General features: G+C 46.9%; 1 protein-coding gene and 1 long non-coding RNA gene across 3 annotated transcripts in view; both read right to left on the reverse strand.

Annotated features, from left to right (window-relative positions):
• Nucleotides 1-390: 390 nt before the first annotated feature.
• LOC138670177 (Krueppel-like factor 8) overlaps nt 391-17,615 on the reverse strand; it is a 205,235-nt gene continuing 188,010 nt past the window's right edge. The window contains exon 2 of the mRNA XM_069757274.1: nt 391-1,111. Coding sequence (XP_069613375.1) covers nt 458-1,090 — 633 coding nt within the window. The 5' untranslated portion in view covers nt 1,091-1,111 and the 3' untranslated portion in view covers nt 391-457. The remainder of the gene's footprint in view (nt 1,112-17,615) is intronic.
• Nucleotides 6,320-16,688, reverse strand: LOC138672135 (uncharacterized). 2 transcript variants are annotated; one of them, XR_011319600.1, is made up of 3 exons: nt 16,448-16,688; nt 14,245-14,304; nt 6,320-7,422 (listed from the first exon to the last, which is right to left on the reverse strand). It is a non-coding gene; the product is annotated as an uncharacterized lncRNA (long non-coding RNA). The 2 variants fall into 2 exon arrangements; XR_011319599.1 differs by lacking the exon at nt 16,448-16,688 and adding an exon at nt 16,064-16,103.

The following is a 17,615-nucleotide window of genomic DNA, read 5'->3' on the forward strand; positions in this document are numbered from 1 at the left end:
CACAGCTCAGCCGCTCGCCCACACACAGCTCAGCCGCCCGCCCACACAGAGCTCAGCCGCCCGCCCACACACAGCTCAGCCGCCCGCCCACACACAGCTCAGCCGCCCGCCCACACACAGCTCAGGCGCCCGCCCACACACAGCTCAGCCGCTCGCCCACACACAGCTCAGCCGCCCGCCCACACAGAGCTCAGCCGCCCGCCCACACACAGCTCAGCCGCCCGCCCACACACAGCTCAGCCGCCTGCCCACACACAGCTCAGCATCACATGCCAACAACCTCAGTGTACGAGCTGCTGAGCTCAGTCATTGGCCAGAACGGTGACACGCGGTGATGACATGACATCACCACTGTAGTCAAAACAATGGGAATAGAGTAGCGGCGGGGAGGGGCACTGAACCCAGAGGAAGTGATTACCTGCCGAGATTGTTATTTTATGTAGTTTACACAGTATAATTAACAACTCCCTAAACACGCATCATATGAACGCAGTCCTAGATGTTTTGTTTCCACCCATACTGATGCACAGACTCTCGGCAGGACTTGCCATTGCCAGAAGTTACAAGTGCAGCCATTATGACAAGTTACGGCCATGAACTCAGCTGTGGTTTTCCCATCCGCTCCGATTAGTGAGACAGTAATGGCTGCAGTGACGCCATCGGTGGGCATGGTGGTGTACACGACCGGCAGCGACTGCACCACCACAAGAATGGTTGGCAAACCGCCCATTTTAGTGGGTAGATTTACTGATGGGATGGTGTGTATGACATGGAGGATCTGCTGTCCACCACTGCCCTGCATTGATGCTAGAATTGAACCTGGAGAAAGTACAGCGGGAACAGCAGAACCAAAGCCAGACAAGGAGACCACCTGAGGTCCTGCCAGGAGCGTGGTGGGCAACGTGGACGTAGTGGGAGGAGGACTCTGCGATATGTGGATGGAGGACTTGGGCTTATGTAAGGAGAGGTCCACTGGCTCGGCCTGAGGCATGCTGCAGTCACTGTCCAGGAGCTGCTCCGGAGGCTCCATCTTGATGTCAGTCAGGAGAGGAGTAGACGTCTCCGCGTCAACTTTACAATGGGACGGCATGAGCAGAGAGGAACTGTAGGCCTAAAAACAGATGAGGGGAAAGAGGACATTAAAAATCAATATTGGTGGAAGCTACACGAGTATCTTATATAGTTATCGACATTACAGATTTCTGAGAAGTGCGGAGACTTGAGAAATCAGATATCAATCTGGAGCAAAGAGTAGCTGGTGCGGGAAGGAGAGGCTTCACATACAGATTATGGGCTCTGTGAATCTGGGGGGATCCATGAAGCTGGGGGGCTCCCGTCACATACAGCACTAAATAAGGGAATTGCCCGGCATCTTATGTATCCCCAGAACGCATATTTACAGCGCAAGTCAGGGGTATTGTACTTGTATGCCTGAGAGAAATGCAGCAATAGAACATTTCACTAGTAGGCAGCGGCACACAAATGGTGGGAACTAAAAAGCCAGCTTATAAATGGCTGCAGGCCGCTGTGTTTACTCTGTGCTGTGTCTTCAGGGATCTGTGGAGAGCGGAGAGCCGGCACACCCAGGGTGGGGTCCACTTGTTTAAATGGACAGGGAACGCCTGCTGCTCACACACCCTGCTTCATGCTCCTCCGAGGATGGGGGTGGGGTGGGGGAACAGATCTCAAGTCGTGCCACAATGTATTCGCACAGTTAACATAGTAACATAGTAACATAGTTAGTAAGGCCGAAAAAAGACATTTGTCCATCCAGTTCAGCCTATATTCCATCATAATAAATCCCCAGATCTACGTCCTTCTACAGAACCTAATAATTGTATGATACAATATTGTTCTGCTCTAGGAAGACATCCAGGCCTCTCTTGAACCCCTCGACTGAGTTCGCCATCACCACCTCCTCAGGCAAGCAATTCCAGATTCTCACTGCCCTAACAGTAAAGAATCCTCTTCTATGTTGGTGGAAAAACCTTCTCTCCTCCAGACGCAAAGAATGCCCCCTTGTGCCCGTCACCTTCCTTGGTATAAACAGATCCTCAGCGAGATATTTGTATTGTCCCCTTATATACTTATACATGGTTATTAGATCGCCCCTAAGTCGTCTTTTTTCTAGACTAAATAATCCTAATTTCGCTAATCTATCTGGGTATTGTAGTTCTCCCATCCCCTTTATTAATTTTGTTGCCCTCCTTTGTACTCTCTCTAGTTCCATTATATCCTTCCTGAGCACCGGTGCCCAAAACTGGACACAGTACTCCATGTGCGGTCTAACTAGGGATTTGTACAGAGGCAGTATAATGCTCTCATCATGTGTATCCAGACCTCTTTTTTATGCACCCCATGATCCTGTTTGCCTTGGCAGCTGCTGCCTGGCACTGGCTGCTCCAGGTAAGTTTATCATTAACTAGGATCCCCAAGTCCTTCTCCCTGTCAGATTTACCCAGTGGTTTCCCATTCAGTGTGTAATGGTGATATTGATTCCTTCTTCCCATGTGTATAACCTTACATTTATCATTGTTAAACCTCATCTGCCACCTTTCAGCCCAAGTTTCCAACTTATCCAGATCCATCTGTAGCAGAATACTATCTTCTCTTGTATTAACTGCTTTACATAGCTTTGTATCATCTGCAAATATCGATATTTTACTGTGTAAACCTTCTACCAGATCATTAATGAATATGTTGAAGAGAACAGGTCCCAATACTGACTCCTGCGGTACCCCACTGGTCACAGCGACCCAGTTAGAGACTATACCATTTATAACCACCCTCTGCTTTCTATCACTAAGCCAGTTACTAACCCATTTACACACAATTTCCCCCAGACCAAGCATTCTCATTTTGTGTACCAACCTCTTGTGCGGCACGGTATCAAACGCTTTGGAAAAATCGAGATATACCACGTCCAATGACTCACCGTGGTCCAGCCTATAGCTTACCTCTTCATAAAAACTGATTAGATTGGTTTGACAGGAGCGATTTCTCATAAACCCATGCTGATATGGAGTTAAACAGTTATTCTCATTGAGATAATCCAGAATAACATCCCTCAGAAACCCTTCAAATATTTTACCAACAATAGAGGTTATAGACAGATTCATAATATATATGAAGAAACGTACAGGAGTCTACGGTCTTAATCGACACCTACAAGTGCAAAACAAAGGCCGATCAGTGGCATGTTTATTTATTAGCCTGTTTACACAGGTCGACCACATCCCACGCACACAGGATGATGCGATGCTGAGAACCGCCGTCTTTTAGGCTCCTTTCACACATCCGTTTTTTACCAGTCGCAATCCGTCGAATTTTGAAAAAAAACAATCCGGCGACTGAAGCCGCCGGATCCGATTTTTCTCATAGACTTGTATTCGCTATGGATTGCGACGGATGGCCTCACATTTCATCCGTCGTTCGCTGGATCCGTCGAAAATTGTTTGTCCGGCAGCCGGAGACAAAAGACAAAGTAACGTTATTTATGTCCGTTGAAAAATCACACAGCGAAGTATCCGTCGCCGTCCGTCGTTTGCTCGAATGGAAGCTTATAGGCGCCGTCCCCGTTGAATGATGGAATCCGGCGACGGATTCCATTTTTTTTTTTTTTACCATAAAATTTTTATTTTATTAAACACTGTATAACAAAACAGCGTCGTACAAGTATTTAGTTTCTGTATAGTGTGCATGAATAATAAACGATATAAACGATGTAAGGCTATAAATGATCTTAATTTTACAAAGACGTAAATGACAAAGACAAGACAAGACAGTAAGGGGTAGAAGGAGGGGAAGGGGAAAAAAAAAACCCTCAGTTAAATCGACTAATCAAATCCGAACTCAGCTGTACTACAGGTCGGATCCCGCTGCATAATAATCCCACGGGGACCATATTGCCTGGAAGCGCACCACAGAGTCATTTAGTAAGGCTGTAAGGTGTTCCATCCTTCTGACATCCATGATCCGTCTAATGAGGATCTGAAGTGAAGGGGGACTCGGCTGCCTCCAAAGATACGCAATCAGGCATCTGGCCGCAGTAAGGATATGTTGCAATAATCTATTGGAGAGTTTGCCCATACCCGGCGCCCCGTGACCCAGGAGAAGCACCAGTGGGTTTAGTTCTATATCTGTATGCAATACCTTGTCAATGAGGGACTTAGCTTGACCCCAAAAAGGCACAATTTTTAGGCACGACCAGAATATGTGCATGAGGGATCCAGTGCTTCCTCCACATCTCCAACAGGAGGGAGGGACAGAGGGATTCAGTCCATGCAGAAACTCTGGAGTGTGATACCAGTGCATTAGTATCTTATAGATATTTTCTCTATAGAGAGTACAAACTGATTATTTTGCGGCATTCCTCCAAATGACAGATCACTTTCGGGGAGAAATACGCCGCTCCAGGGCAGCCTCCCACTTGCGCATGTATAGAAAAGATTCACCAGACCCATCCCATGGATCCGATAAAAGGTTATAAATTTCTGAGATCAGACCCCTGGTGTTCACGCCCCTCCTGCAAATTTTCTCGAATTCCGTGGGGATCGAAGCTCCCGCTTTACCATATAGGGAGTTAGCAAAATCTCTGATTTGTAGGTATTGAAAGAATTCCCTGTTGGAAATCGAGAAATGTTGCTTAAGATAATCAAAGGAGTGAATCTCCATGGTCTCCCCGTCTATAATATCCGCAAATCTAAATAGGCCCCCTTTAAGCCAAGGGTGAACCATAGGAGACTCTAAACTGCTTGGGAGCTGTGGATGATAGATGAAGGACACCAGGGGGAATCAAGGTGACATGAGGGCGAATCTCCGTGTGCAGGTGTTCCAAATGTCATGGGTGAACTGCATGGGACCTAAAAGGGGCGGAAAGGACTTACATTGTGCTGGCGACCATAAAAGAGAGTTAGGGTGTATTGGGGCAAGCCATAATTTCTCTATTTCATTCCACTTGCTGTAGGCCCATAGGGACGTCCAGCAGGGGATTCTCCTCAGGTGAGTAGCCCAGTAGTATTTAAGAATATTTGGAGCAGAAAGCCCTCCCCTGGTCTTATGAGCTGTGAGAACCTCCTTAGCCCCTCTATGGCGCTTTTGTTGCCATATGAACCTAATAATAGCCGCCTGAAGGGACTTCAATTCCGAGACCGGCACTCCAACTGGGAGGGTCTCAAAGGCGTAGATCAGTCTGGGTAAAAGGCTCATTTTTACCGCCGCTATCCGACCCATCCACGAGAGAGGGAGTGATTGCCATTTAGTCAGGCGGGCTTTTGATTCTTTAAAGAGGGAGGGGAAATTTAGTTTGTAGAGGGTCTCATATGAGGACGTAATATTCACCCCCAGATATTTCACAGCATCCTGTTTCCACCTGAATTTAAAATTCAGGCGTAGGTGGTCCCATACCTCAGGGGGGATGTTCAGCGGCATAGCCTCCGTTTTGCTGGAATTGATTTTATTCCCAGATAAGTCCCCATATCTCCTCAAAGCCCTCATGAGGTTCGGAAGAGACACGTGGAGATTAGTGAGCGTCAAAAGAACATCATCAGCAAATAGTGCGATCTTAAAAGATTTATTCCCAACCATCACCCCAGTGATATTGGGGTCTGTTGTGAATTCTGTGGCAGAGCTCCCTCCTGTGGTCACAAGTGGTACTTCGGCTGATTCTCTCTGTGAGCTTCCGTTGGTGGAGGAAAGTGGTACTGCGGCTTCTGAGTTTCCTTCCTCAGGTGATGTGGTGAAGTCGTTAGGTGCTGCTCTATTTAACTCCACCTAGTGCTTTGCTCCTGGCCTCCAGTCAATGTTCCAGTATTGGACCTGTTTCCTCCTGGATCGTTCCTGTGGCCTGCTGCTCTGCATAGCTAAGTTCCGCTTTTGCTTTTTGTTTGCTGTTTTTTTCTGTCCAGCTTGCTTATTTGTTTTCTCATGCTTGCTGGTAGCTCTGGGACGCAGAGGGTGTACCTCCGTGCCGTTAGTTCGGTACGGAGGGTCTTTTTGCCCCCTATGCGTGGTTGTTTGTAGGGTTTTGTGTTGACCGCAAAGTTACCTTTCCTATCCTCGCTCTGTTCAGAAAGTCGGGCCTCACTTTGCTAAATCTATTTCATCTCTACGTTTGTCTTTTCATCTTAACTCACAGTCATTATATGTGGGGGCTGCCTTTTCCTTTGGGGTATTTCTCTGAGGCAAGGTAGGCTTATTTTCTATCTTCAGTATAGAAGATGCTCAGCACAGCCTAGAGGGGGAGGTGCACAGTCATAGGTTCCCAAACCTTGGTATAGATAATGCAAGTGACTAGCACACTCCAAAGTGTTGTGATGCAAACGGGGGTTTATTTACATACAGTAATCAAACGTTTCGGTCGATACAGGACCTTCATCAGTGTACTATAAGGGAATATATACAGAAAAAGTGGCATAAAATATAAAGCAAAACAGAATGTAGAAAATAACAAAAACAAAAACGAAAAATACAAAAGAACAAAAGTATGTACATCACAGAATAATACAGTCATGTATATGGATACAAATGAACAACTACAATGGAGTACATACAGAATATCATGAACCTCTGTTCTATAGAATATATACGCATGCATAGGGACACATGGATATGGTGGCAAGGGTATAGGAGGAAACATCGGGAAATTATGAAATATAACCGTGGGGCAGGTAAATATATGTGTGATAGGCAGTGAAGAAGGAAAAACGGACAACGTACCTAGTGACAACTGTAAACCTGGTAAGGCCCCCAATTTAAGAGAGCATTGCATCTATAAGAGAAGCAGTGTAAAAACGCTGTAGTCAAGGGCAACCGGTATAACCAGTAGCGACCCCTAGAGAGGCTGAGTACATACCTATACAGTTGGCCTTGAAAGATTTGGGCCGCAAGCACAGTGGAACCTGCCTGATAAAAAGGCATGTGGAAGAATATAAGAATACTGGCACGAAAATCTGCTGTACAGAAAAAGAGCCACGTGCTGTATAAGAAACGGAGGACTTACCCACTATTATAGGATACAGGATACACGCGGTGTCCACCGCAAGTGTAGTGGGGAGGTACGTGCCTGGTGTGTCTATTTATAGTAAATGGAAAGAACGCTGATGTGTGCGCTGCGATACGGCTGAGGGGAACTGGAAGGGGCGGAGCGGTGATGACGTGGGCGTCACATGACCGCAGGGGGCAGAGATGAGTGCGTTCCACAGACTCAAAAGAAAATGGTGGTGCGTTCCACCTAGTAAACCGCAATGTAAGGTGCGGTGATGGTGCGAGCGTCACATGACCGCTGGGCGCAGAGAAAAGGAGCATTACACAGACACAAAGGAAATATGATGGTGCGTTCCAAATGGTGAGCCGCTATACAGAGTGCGGTGCGGTGGCCGTAGAGTGTCACGATAGTCAGAGGTGGAGTCAGAAAGGTCGGTTCTGTAGGAAGAGAAACATAATTAGTATAGGGAAGAAAAAAAGGAACACCGCATATCTGTAAGTCAGAAAATAGGTTACCTGATCTAAACATTGAAACATACATATAACGGGTAAACTATGAAGGCATACAGTGTAACACTTTACACAATGTAGAACTCATAATCCACAGGGCCGCAATGTTAGTATATGGAGAATGTACAGTATAGCCCTTTACTTGGTGCGACAAACATCTATAGAGATGTGAGATCTGAGTCTAACGTGTGGCACACGGCCCAAAATAAAACCTCCTCGCAACAGCCACACAACGGATCATACATGTTAACGGTGTATGTACAGAAACCTTGATTAAGCGGTCATCACACATGGGAACCCACTGGTACTCGTGTTAAATCAAAAGCTGGAACATAAATAGTCATCCAGAATAACTAAAGTAGAGTAAAAATGCAACGAATAAGATGTAACATAAGACCATAGACAGAGATGTATAGATCATGATGGTCACCTAAGGTGGTGATTACAATATTGTGTTTCAAATGAAAGATGATAGCTCATAGTCCCTGTTTAAACCTTTCGGGCTCAGCGTGTTAAGCTCATGGATCCAGTACGCCTCTCTACGTTTGAGCATAGTGACACGGTCCCCGCCACGTCGGGGTGGTGTAACGTGTTCGATGATCTGGAACTTAAGTTGAGATAGGTTGTGGCCTTTTTCAATAAAATGTGATGGTAAGGGAAGTAGGAGGTTCTTACATCGTATGGTAGACTTGTGTTTAGAGATTCTGGATTTGACTGGTTGGGTAGTTTCACCTACATACAACAGTCCGCAAGGGCATTTGATTAGATATACTACAAAATTAGTGTTGCAGGTAAAGAAATTATTGATGGGGTATCTCTTGCCAGTATGCGGATGATGAATGGTATTGCCCCTGAGTATGTTGTTGCATTGGTTGCAGCTCAGACACGGAAAAGTCCCTGTTTTAGGGTGACTCAAGAAACGTTGGGTGGTGTGTGGTTGGGTTGAGCCGATGTCAGCTCGTATCAGACCATCTTTTATATTGCGGGGCCTCTTGAAGCAAGGTAAAAAGGGTTGTTGGAATTCATTAATAGTGGGATATGCAGTCTGTAAAATATGCCAATGCTGGCGAATGGTTTTGTGGAGTCTGTAGGCAGCCGGGTGATATTGGTGTATGAAAGGGATTCTTGATGAAGCGGAAGGCCTTTCTGTGGTAATGTGATCCGTGGTGGCATTGTCTAGAATGCGTGATGGATAGCCTCTTTCGCGGAATTTCGATTTCATTTCTGAAATTCTCTGATCTTTTGCGACGGGGTTGGAGACAATTTTAGTTACTCTATTGAGCTGAGATTTGGGGATAGATTTTTTCATATTGGGCGGATGGAAGCTATCATAGTGTAACAGGCTGTTACGATCCGTGGGTTTGGAATACAGGTCCGTGGATAAGTTACCATTGGTGTCCTTGTTGACCAGTGTGTCCAAGAAGCTAATTTGATGGGAATCATGTGTCATAGTGAAGTCCAACCCGGGCCACGCAGTTTTGAGGAACTGAAAGAAAGTCTGTAATGAATCCAGGTCGCCTTTCCAGATACAGAACACATCGTCAATGTATCTTTTCCATGTTAGAACATGGTTGCGGAAGAGTACATGAGTGTATATCAGGGTATCTTCGTAGTGGGCCATGTAGGCGTTAGCATATGGGGGTGCCACATTAGAACCCATGGCCGAGCCCTTGGTTTGGAGGTAATACGAATCTTCGAACAGGAAAAAATTGTTATTAAGGACAATAGATAAGAGTGTACAGCAGAAGTCTATGAGATCAGGGCTCATGTTGTTATTAGAGAGGAGCCAACGGGTAGAGTGGATGCCATTTGTATGTGGTATAGATGTATACAGATCCTTCACATCAAAGGACACCAAGATAGCATTTGAAGGGACAGGAGTGATGTCTCTAATAATTTGCAGAAAGGCTCCAGTGTCCAGTAGAAAGGAACGGGTATTCCTGATCAGGGGTGTAAGAATCTTTTCTAGATAGATTGAGATAGGGGCCAGGACCGAGTCCGTGGAGGCCACAATTGGTCTCCCCGGCGGGTTATGTAAATCTTTATGGATCTTAGGGAGAATATAAATGAAGGGCGTGATCGGATGTTTTTTAGTTAGGAAATCGCGTGTTTTACCGTCCAGTATACCACGTGTCTGGAACTCATCTAATATGGTTTTGATGGTGTTTTGAATAGTAGTTGTTGGGTTATGGGGAAGTTTTTTGTAGGTGGTAGGGTCCCCCAACTGGCGGTACACTTCATTCTTATAATGGAGTTTGTCCATTATCACTATGGCTCCACCCTTATCTGCCGGCTTAATAATTATGTCCTTTTCTTGTTGTAGTGATTTTAGGGCCTGTCTTTCTGTTGCGGACAGGTTCGAGGGATAATGGATTGATACCCTATCTGTATCATTCCGCAGTTTTTGAAATGACCTGTCTACGAAGTGAATGAAAGTCTCCAAGGGGTGTGAACCCTTGGGTGGTTGATATGTGCTCCTGTCTCTAAGGCCAAGGCTGGCTGCAGTGATACCCGCTGAAGGGGACTGTGCAGTAGAAGATGGAACCTGATTAATCTGAGAGAAATGTAATTTTAATCTTAAGGACCTGTAGAATCTCTGTAGATCCATATCCATCTGGAAAGTATTGTGTTTATAGCTTGGACAATAAGAAAGGCCTTTTTGTAAGACACTGTGTTCAGCAATCCCTAAAGATTTAGAAGAGATGTTGACAACTAATGGTTGTGTACCTGGGATCTGGTTATCCGTGTGAAGTCCATGTTTCTTGGACCTGCTGAGTCCCCGTCTGGTCCTCTTCTTTTCTCTCGTCGCCTCTGCCGGCCTAAAAAACGACCCTGGTATGGGTATCTTCCGGGTTTCTCCGGGTCCGAGTCGGAGGTTGTATAGTCCACAGACGAGCGAAAACCCTCCTGTCTGAAGGACTTTTTGGTTGTTGATTTGTCCTGCCATTGGTAGACCCTGTTGAGTTCGTAATCCTCGAGATCCCGCTGAAACTTGGTCCTTTTTTTGAGTTCGATGTCGCGACGGTGTTGGTTGATGTTAGTTTCAATTTTCTTTTTGAGTGCGTTGAACTCGTCCACGGGTACGGCGGAACAGAGTTGACTTTCAATATTCTTAATCTGTTCCTGGGTGGAAGAGATCTCCTTGTGCAGATGTTCTAGTGTAAGAACCATGAGATCAAAAGAGCATTTATTAAGGATTTGTTCAAATTTGATACAAAAGTCTGAGGAATTACTGAACAAAGTGGGACGAAGTGAGACCCTCAAGCCCCGTGGAATCCTCTGGGCTTTAAGATATTCAGTTAGAGTGGCCCCGTGAAGTTCAAGGTTAGTGCAGCGTCTGAGTTCGCGTTCCCAATCCCTACCCCGCGTTTCACTAGGGGGGATTTTGAGGAAATCACTCGGGATTTTAGACAGAGCGATGATATTCGATGTCTCCTCTGAGTTGTAAGAGAAAGTTGGGGCTGACATGACCATAAGGCGTGCTAACCATTTTCTTTTGAGTCTGTGGAACGCACTCATCTCTGCCCCCTGCGGTCATGTGACGCCCACGTCATCACCGCTCCGCCCCTTCCAGTTCCCCTCAGCCGTATCGCAGCGCACACATCAGCGTTCTTTCCATTTACTATAAATAGACACACCAGGCACGTACCTCCCCACTACACTTGCGGTGGACACCGCGTGTATCCTGTATCCTATAATAGTGGGTAAGTCCTCCGTTTCTTATACAGCACGTGGCTCTTTTTCTGTACAGCAGATTTTCGTGCCAGTATTCTTATATTCTTCCACATGCCTTTTTATCAGGCAGGTTCCACTGTGCTTGCGGCCCAAATCTTTCAAGGCCAACTGTATAGGTATGTACTCAGCCTCTCTAGGGGTCGCTACTGGTTATACCGGTTGCCCTTGACTACAGCGTTTTTACACTGCTTCTCTTATAGATGCAATGTTCTCTTAAATTGGGGGCCTTACCAGGTTTACAGTTGTCACTAGGTACGTTGTCCGCTTTTCCTTCTTCACTGCCTATCACACATATATTTACCTGCCCCACGGTTATATTTCATAATTTCCCGATGTTTCCTCCTATACCCTTGCCACCATATCCATGTGTCCCTATGCATGCGTATATATTCTATAGAACAGAGGTTCATGATATTCTGTATGTACTCCATTGTAGTTGTTCATTTGTATCCATATACATGACTGTATTATTCTGTGATGTACACTTTTGTTCTTTTGTATTTTTCGTTTTTGTTTTTGTTATTTTCTACATTCTGTTTTGCTTTATATTTTATGCCACTTTTTCTGTATATATTCCCTTATAGTACACTGATGAAGGTCCTGTATCGACCGAAACGTTTGATTACTGTATGTAAATAAACCCCCGTTTGCATCACAACACTTTGGAGTGTGCTAGTCACTTGCATTATCTATTTTCTATCTTCAGGCTAGCTAGTTTCTCAGGCTGTGCTGAGTTGCATAGGGAGCGTTAGGCGCAATCCACGGCTGCCTCTAGTGTGGTTGGAGAGGATTAGGGATTGCGGTCAGCAGAGTTTCCACGTCTCAGAGCTCGTTCTATGTTTTTGGGTTATTGTCAGGTCACTGTATGTGCTCTGACTCCTATGTCCATTGTGGTACTGAATTACCAGATCATGACAGGGGTCCCCTCGTATGGACGCTGCCAGGGGCTCTATGCAGAGGGCAAACAGGAGAGGCGACAAAGGGCACCCCTGCCTGGTGCCATTCGATATAGTGAATGGTTTGGATGTACAGAGAGGGAGTTTTATGGCTGCTGTAGGGTGGTTATATAGGGATCTCAGCGCAGACAAAAATCCGCCCGAGATGCCAAAGACCTGCATCGTACTAAAAAGGAATGGCCAGGAGAGGCAATCGAAAGCCTTCTCGGCATCAAGGCTCAATACTAGTGTTTGCAATTTCTTTCGGTTTGAGATATCCACCAAGTCCACAACCTTCCTGGTGTTATCACCCCCTTGACTGCATGGAATAAAGCCTACTTGGTCTTTATGAATAATCGAGGGTAGCCATTTATTAAGTCTGGAGGCCAGTAGCTTGGTGAACACCTTCAAATCCGAATTCAAAAGGGCTATTGGCCTATAGTTTGCACAGTCCAAGGGGTCCCTAGGCGGCTTTGGAAGAAGGATGAGGTGGGAATGTAGCATTGTGGACGGGATTGGGTCGCCTTGCAAGAAGGAGTTAAATAATGAGGCCAAGTGAGGAAGAAGTGTTTTGGTGAATGTCTTATAGTAAAAGTATGTCAGACCATCAGGGCCAGGTGATTTTCCCATGGGCAGGGACTCCAAAACCTCCTCTACCTCTTCAGAGGAAACTGCACTATTTAGAGATTCAATCACTTCACTAGGTAGGGAGGGGAGGTCTAAGGTAGCAAGATAGTCTTCAATAGCCCCTGAACCCTGGGATCCATCAGCCGATGGGGGACCAAGATTGTACAATTTTTTTTAGAAATTATAAAAAATATCCGCTATGGCATCAGGGTGCGTCACCCCTGCAGCGTCCCACAAGGCCTGAGGACATGAAGCCACGGAGCGTTTTTTCAGCTGGCGTGCCAGGAGGGTATGTGCCTTATTGCCCCTTTCATAGAATTTCTGTCTAGAGAAAGTTAGCAGCTTCTCCGCCCCCGCCCCCGCCAGATCTTTTAATTTTTCCCTTAGTCTGACCACCTCTTTCAAAGCGGACAGAGAGGGAGATTCAGTGAGTGTCTTCTCATGAAGCTTTAGTTGAGAAGTCAAATGTGCCCTCTGGACCCCCGCGGATCTCTTGGCCCTGGCGCCCTCCCTAATACAATGGCCCCTCATCACCGCCTTATGTGCCTCCCACAGAATTCCCAGGGAGGAGACTGAGCCCCTATTGAGCTGGAAGAATTCCTCCAGTTGCTTATGCAATGAGGCCCTGACTTCGGGGTCCTTGAGTAAGGATTCATTTAAGCGCCAGTGGCCAAATCTAGGTCGCGAATGGGCTCCCTCAAGTTCCATGATCACAGGAGCATGATCTGACCAGGTAATGGAGCCCAGTTCCACCCCCCCAGCCTCTTAAGAATAGCAGAGTTTACAAAGAAGTGATCCTGGTATGGGTCTGGTGTGGGTGTGAAAAGAAGGTAAAGGCCCTCTCTCCAGGGTGTGCCACCCTCCATGTGTCAAAGAGAACCTCAGATCTTATAATCCTCCGGAAGCCCAAAGACAGCTTCTTTACAGAGTCAGAGGGCGGCAGCCCCCCAAGAGAAAGCCTGTCAAATGTTTCAGAGATGGAAGATTGAAATCTCCACCTACTATCGTCGCCGCATGGGGAAGCCCCCCTACGAGTGAGAATACCCCCCTCAGAAAGCGAATCTGTCCCTCATTCGGGGCATAAATGTTAGCGAGAATATGAGGTGAGCCCCCCACCTGTGTCTCCAGGATCACGTAATGTCCCTTAGGGACAGAGTGATTTCCGGTGACTTGTATAGGGCAATTTTTTGCAATCAGGATTGCAACCCCCCCTTTCTTAGTATTCGTGCTTGCTAGATATTGTTGGAGATATAAGTGGGCTGCAAACTTAAATGAGCCTGTAGAGTCAAAGTGGGTCTCTTGAATGAAAGCCACGTCTGCCCTAGTGGAGCGCAGCTCCTGTAACAGCAATTTCCTCTTGCGGGGAGAATTAAGACCCCGCACGTTAATAGATACAATACGTGTCATCTTAGTTGCATTAAGTGGAATGTAGTGCAGGTGTCAGGACCGTTACCTTTGAAGGTGTAGGTTAGCATAGAGGTTGTCTCAGCGTGGCTGGTCCACCAGATGATGGCTGTCAAGGATCGAACCGAGGGTGGAAACAAAATTTGGATGGTTGGGTAGGATAAGAACAACAAGGAGAAGGGAAGACATAGACACTCAGTTAGTAAATTACAAATCCAAAAAGTGAAAAAACATAGAACAACAATTGAGAACATTACCCGGGGTTTAACCCGGAGAGGGATCCCCTGAGGAAACCCACTCTTGGCTCAGAGGGCCAGAGTGGTAGAAAAAGTCGGTCTCAATATCAATCCCAGGGAAGCCCTAGGATAGGTGGACGTCTCCGAATCCGAGAGAGCTGGTCTATCTCCAGCCAGCCGCCCCTCCAACGTAAAGAAAGGGGCAACTGGGAAGCAACCGAAGTGGCCTTGGCGAAGCCCCCGCCACCCGCCTTCCCGGGTGACCTGCTACAATTGTTTCAGTAAATGATGTGGCTCCAGACACACAGAAGCAGCATTGTGTCCATCCCCCGGTGGGGTTTGGATGTCCCATTTCCAGCGTTACAGGCCAGAAAGCAGAGGGACCAGTCAGTAAGGGGGGCTTAGAGAAAAAGAGAATATGCGGCCTGTTCTAAACAAGCCTAAACTAAGAGTCAAGTCAACGGGTACAGTGGGAAGACGGGGCGCGGCCGCCTCTCCCCCCGCCTCCCCCACGCGCCCCGCACCTTCCTCCCCCCAACTTGGTCCACACCGGTGGAGGAGGAGCCCCAGGTACATGCACGACCCATGATGGAATGTTGACCGCCGGGATCTCCAGGGTTGTACAGAAGGCCGTCACATCAGCAGGACTTTCCATCTTTCCTGGCTGTCAGGGCAAATGGGAACCCCCATCTATACTTAATTTGGTGTTCCTGGAGTATTAGCAAGAGGGGCCTGAGGTGTCTCCGCTTCTGCAGGGTTATACGGGAGAGATCAGGGAAGAGCTGAACCTCTGTTCCCTGAAATGAGGGGGTCTGGTACCGGGTCCTGACTTTGGACATGATCAATTCTTTAGTAGTAAAGTCGTGAACACAGCATATAATATCTCGGGGTTGAGTAGATATGTTCTTAGGTTGTAGCGCCCTGTGTGCTCTGTCCAACTTAGTTATATTGGTTGAAGGTGCACCCAGAATATTATTAAAGATGTCCTGCAGGATCAAATCAGGAGACTCAGAGTCCTCCACCTCAGGCACTCCTCTCACACGTATGTTGCATCTGCGTCCCCTATTGTCCAAATCCTCCAAGTGGGACTGCATTTCCTCCATCACTTTTTGTTGTGTGGACACTAGCTGGTGAATTTCTGTCAGGTGATTTCTTGTGGAGTCATGTTCCTCTTCCAGGACCTCAATCCTCCCATTTAAGTGTTGTAAATCTCGTCTTACATTGGCTATTTCTGCCCTGCATATGTCTTTCACCTCACTAATGAGGATCTTAAAGTCCTCTTTAGATGGTAGGGTTGCCAGAATAGACTGCCAGTCTTGGGAGGGAGGGGCAGGCCCCCTGAAGCTGCCATCAGGCTGTGAGTTAGGAGGATAGTTAACTGAATAATGTGGATGATGAGAGAAGTAGTATCCCTGATGGGGTTGGATATACATAGTGGATGCTTTCCTGAAACGGAAAGTACTTGTAAGCAGCATAATACAAAGAATAGCAGGTTTACCCAGAATCCTTTGCAGTAGGCGGAGCTATGCAAATCATCTCTTTCCACCCCAGTCTAATCCACAGCGCTTGGAACCGCCAAGCGTGCAATGCTGCGGATTAGTTTCTAAATTTACACAGCCAACCAATTCCTACCTGTGGACACGTGTTTCGGGCTTTAGGCCCTCATCAGCACAGGGCTGGAATTGGTTGGCTGTATGGAGTGGGGCTCGGTGAGCAAGCGATACGTATATGACAGGCACCTTAGGGAGAGACCCAAGTTGGGCTAAATGTAGCGGGACGAAAGAGACCGAAAAACCCTCTACTTAAAGGAAATACATAGTGGATGCTTTCCTGAAACGGAAAGTACTTGCAAGCAGCATAATACAAAAAATAGCAGGTTTACCCAGAATCCTTTGCAGTAGGCGGAGCTATGCAAATCATCTCTTTCCACCCCAGTCTAATCCACAGCGCTTGGAACCGCCAAGCGTGCAATGCTGCGGATTAGTTTCTAAATTTACACAGCCAACCAATTCCTACCTGTGGACACGTGTTTCGGGCTTTAGGCCCTCATCAGCACAGGGCTGGAATATAGGCAGTGTCCTGTGTAGTATTCTGTCCATGGACCTCGTGATGTAACGAGGAGCTGTTTGTTTGTGTGGGCTGATATGAAAGGTAAAGGAGGGGGGGCCCGACACCCCCCTCCCCCTCACCTCCTGGCTGCTGTCAGCAGCGGTGCTGATCTGGTCTCCATGAAGTCATGCTCCTTCTGTGTACGGCTCATCCCCTGATGCAGAGGGGGAGATCTCCTCCTCCTCCCTGCAGCCATCTGTTTCCTGAGTGCCGTCCTCATGCAGAGCGTTGCGCCGGGAAGCTTCCTCCTCACTGCCCTGTCTCTGTAAAGATGGCGCCTGTGTATCTCCCTGGACTTGTTCAAGGCCCAGAAAAGCATCCAGAGCCGTCCGCTGTGCCGGCTGGTCCACCGCTGGCTGCTGTGTGATTCTAGGTTTCCTGGGCCCCATGCTGACTGTGGAACCCGGTGATGCAGGGTCATATTATGCTATTTATAGCTGGTAGATGGCAGGAGCTCCCTCAGCACATGTCTGCTCAGCTCGGCATCCGGACACGCCCCCTTCCATTATTTTTTAACTGAGCATGCTACGATTTATTTAGGATCCAATTAGCCGGATACGCTAGTTGGATCAGTCGAAAAAACGAATCCGTTGAATCAGTTTTTCACAATCTGTGACAGATCCGTCGAGCCAACGAATTGTGACTGATGGCAAAAAACTGATGCGTGAAAGGGGCCTTAGTCATACCAAAAGATCATTTCCCTGACGAAAAACTGTTTATTAGTTTGCTGGGTGATCGGCAGCCTGTTCAGCCAGCAGGACTAGTGGGAACGAGTATTCCAGAGAAAACCGATTACCGATAACAGCGCAGCCTCATTGTGTATAGAGAAGAGGACGCAGCAATTCTCCAACATTCATACTTACACTAAATAATACATAACTAACAGAGAACCTGCCGCTGACATAGGAGCTATATCCAGAGGAGACATAATACATAACTGTACTAATAGAGAACCTGCCGCTGATACAGGAGCTATATCCAGAGGAGACATAATACATAACTGTACTAATAGAGAACCTGCCGCTGATACAGGAGCTATATCCAAAGGACATAATACATAACTGTACTAATAGAG

This window comes from Ranitomeya imitator, chromosome 3, assembly GCF_032444005.1.
Source record: "Ranitomeya imitator isolate aRanImi1 chromosome 3, aRanImi1.pri, whole genome shotgun sequence".
Lineage (NCBI taxonomy): Eukaryota > Metazoa > Chordata > Amphibia > Anura > Dendrobatidae > Ranitomeya > Ranitomeya imitator.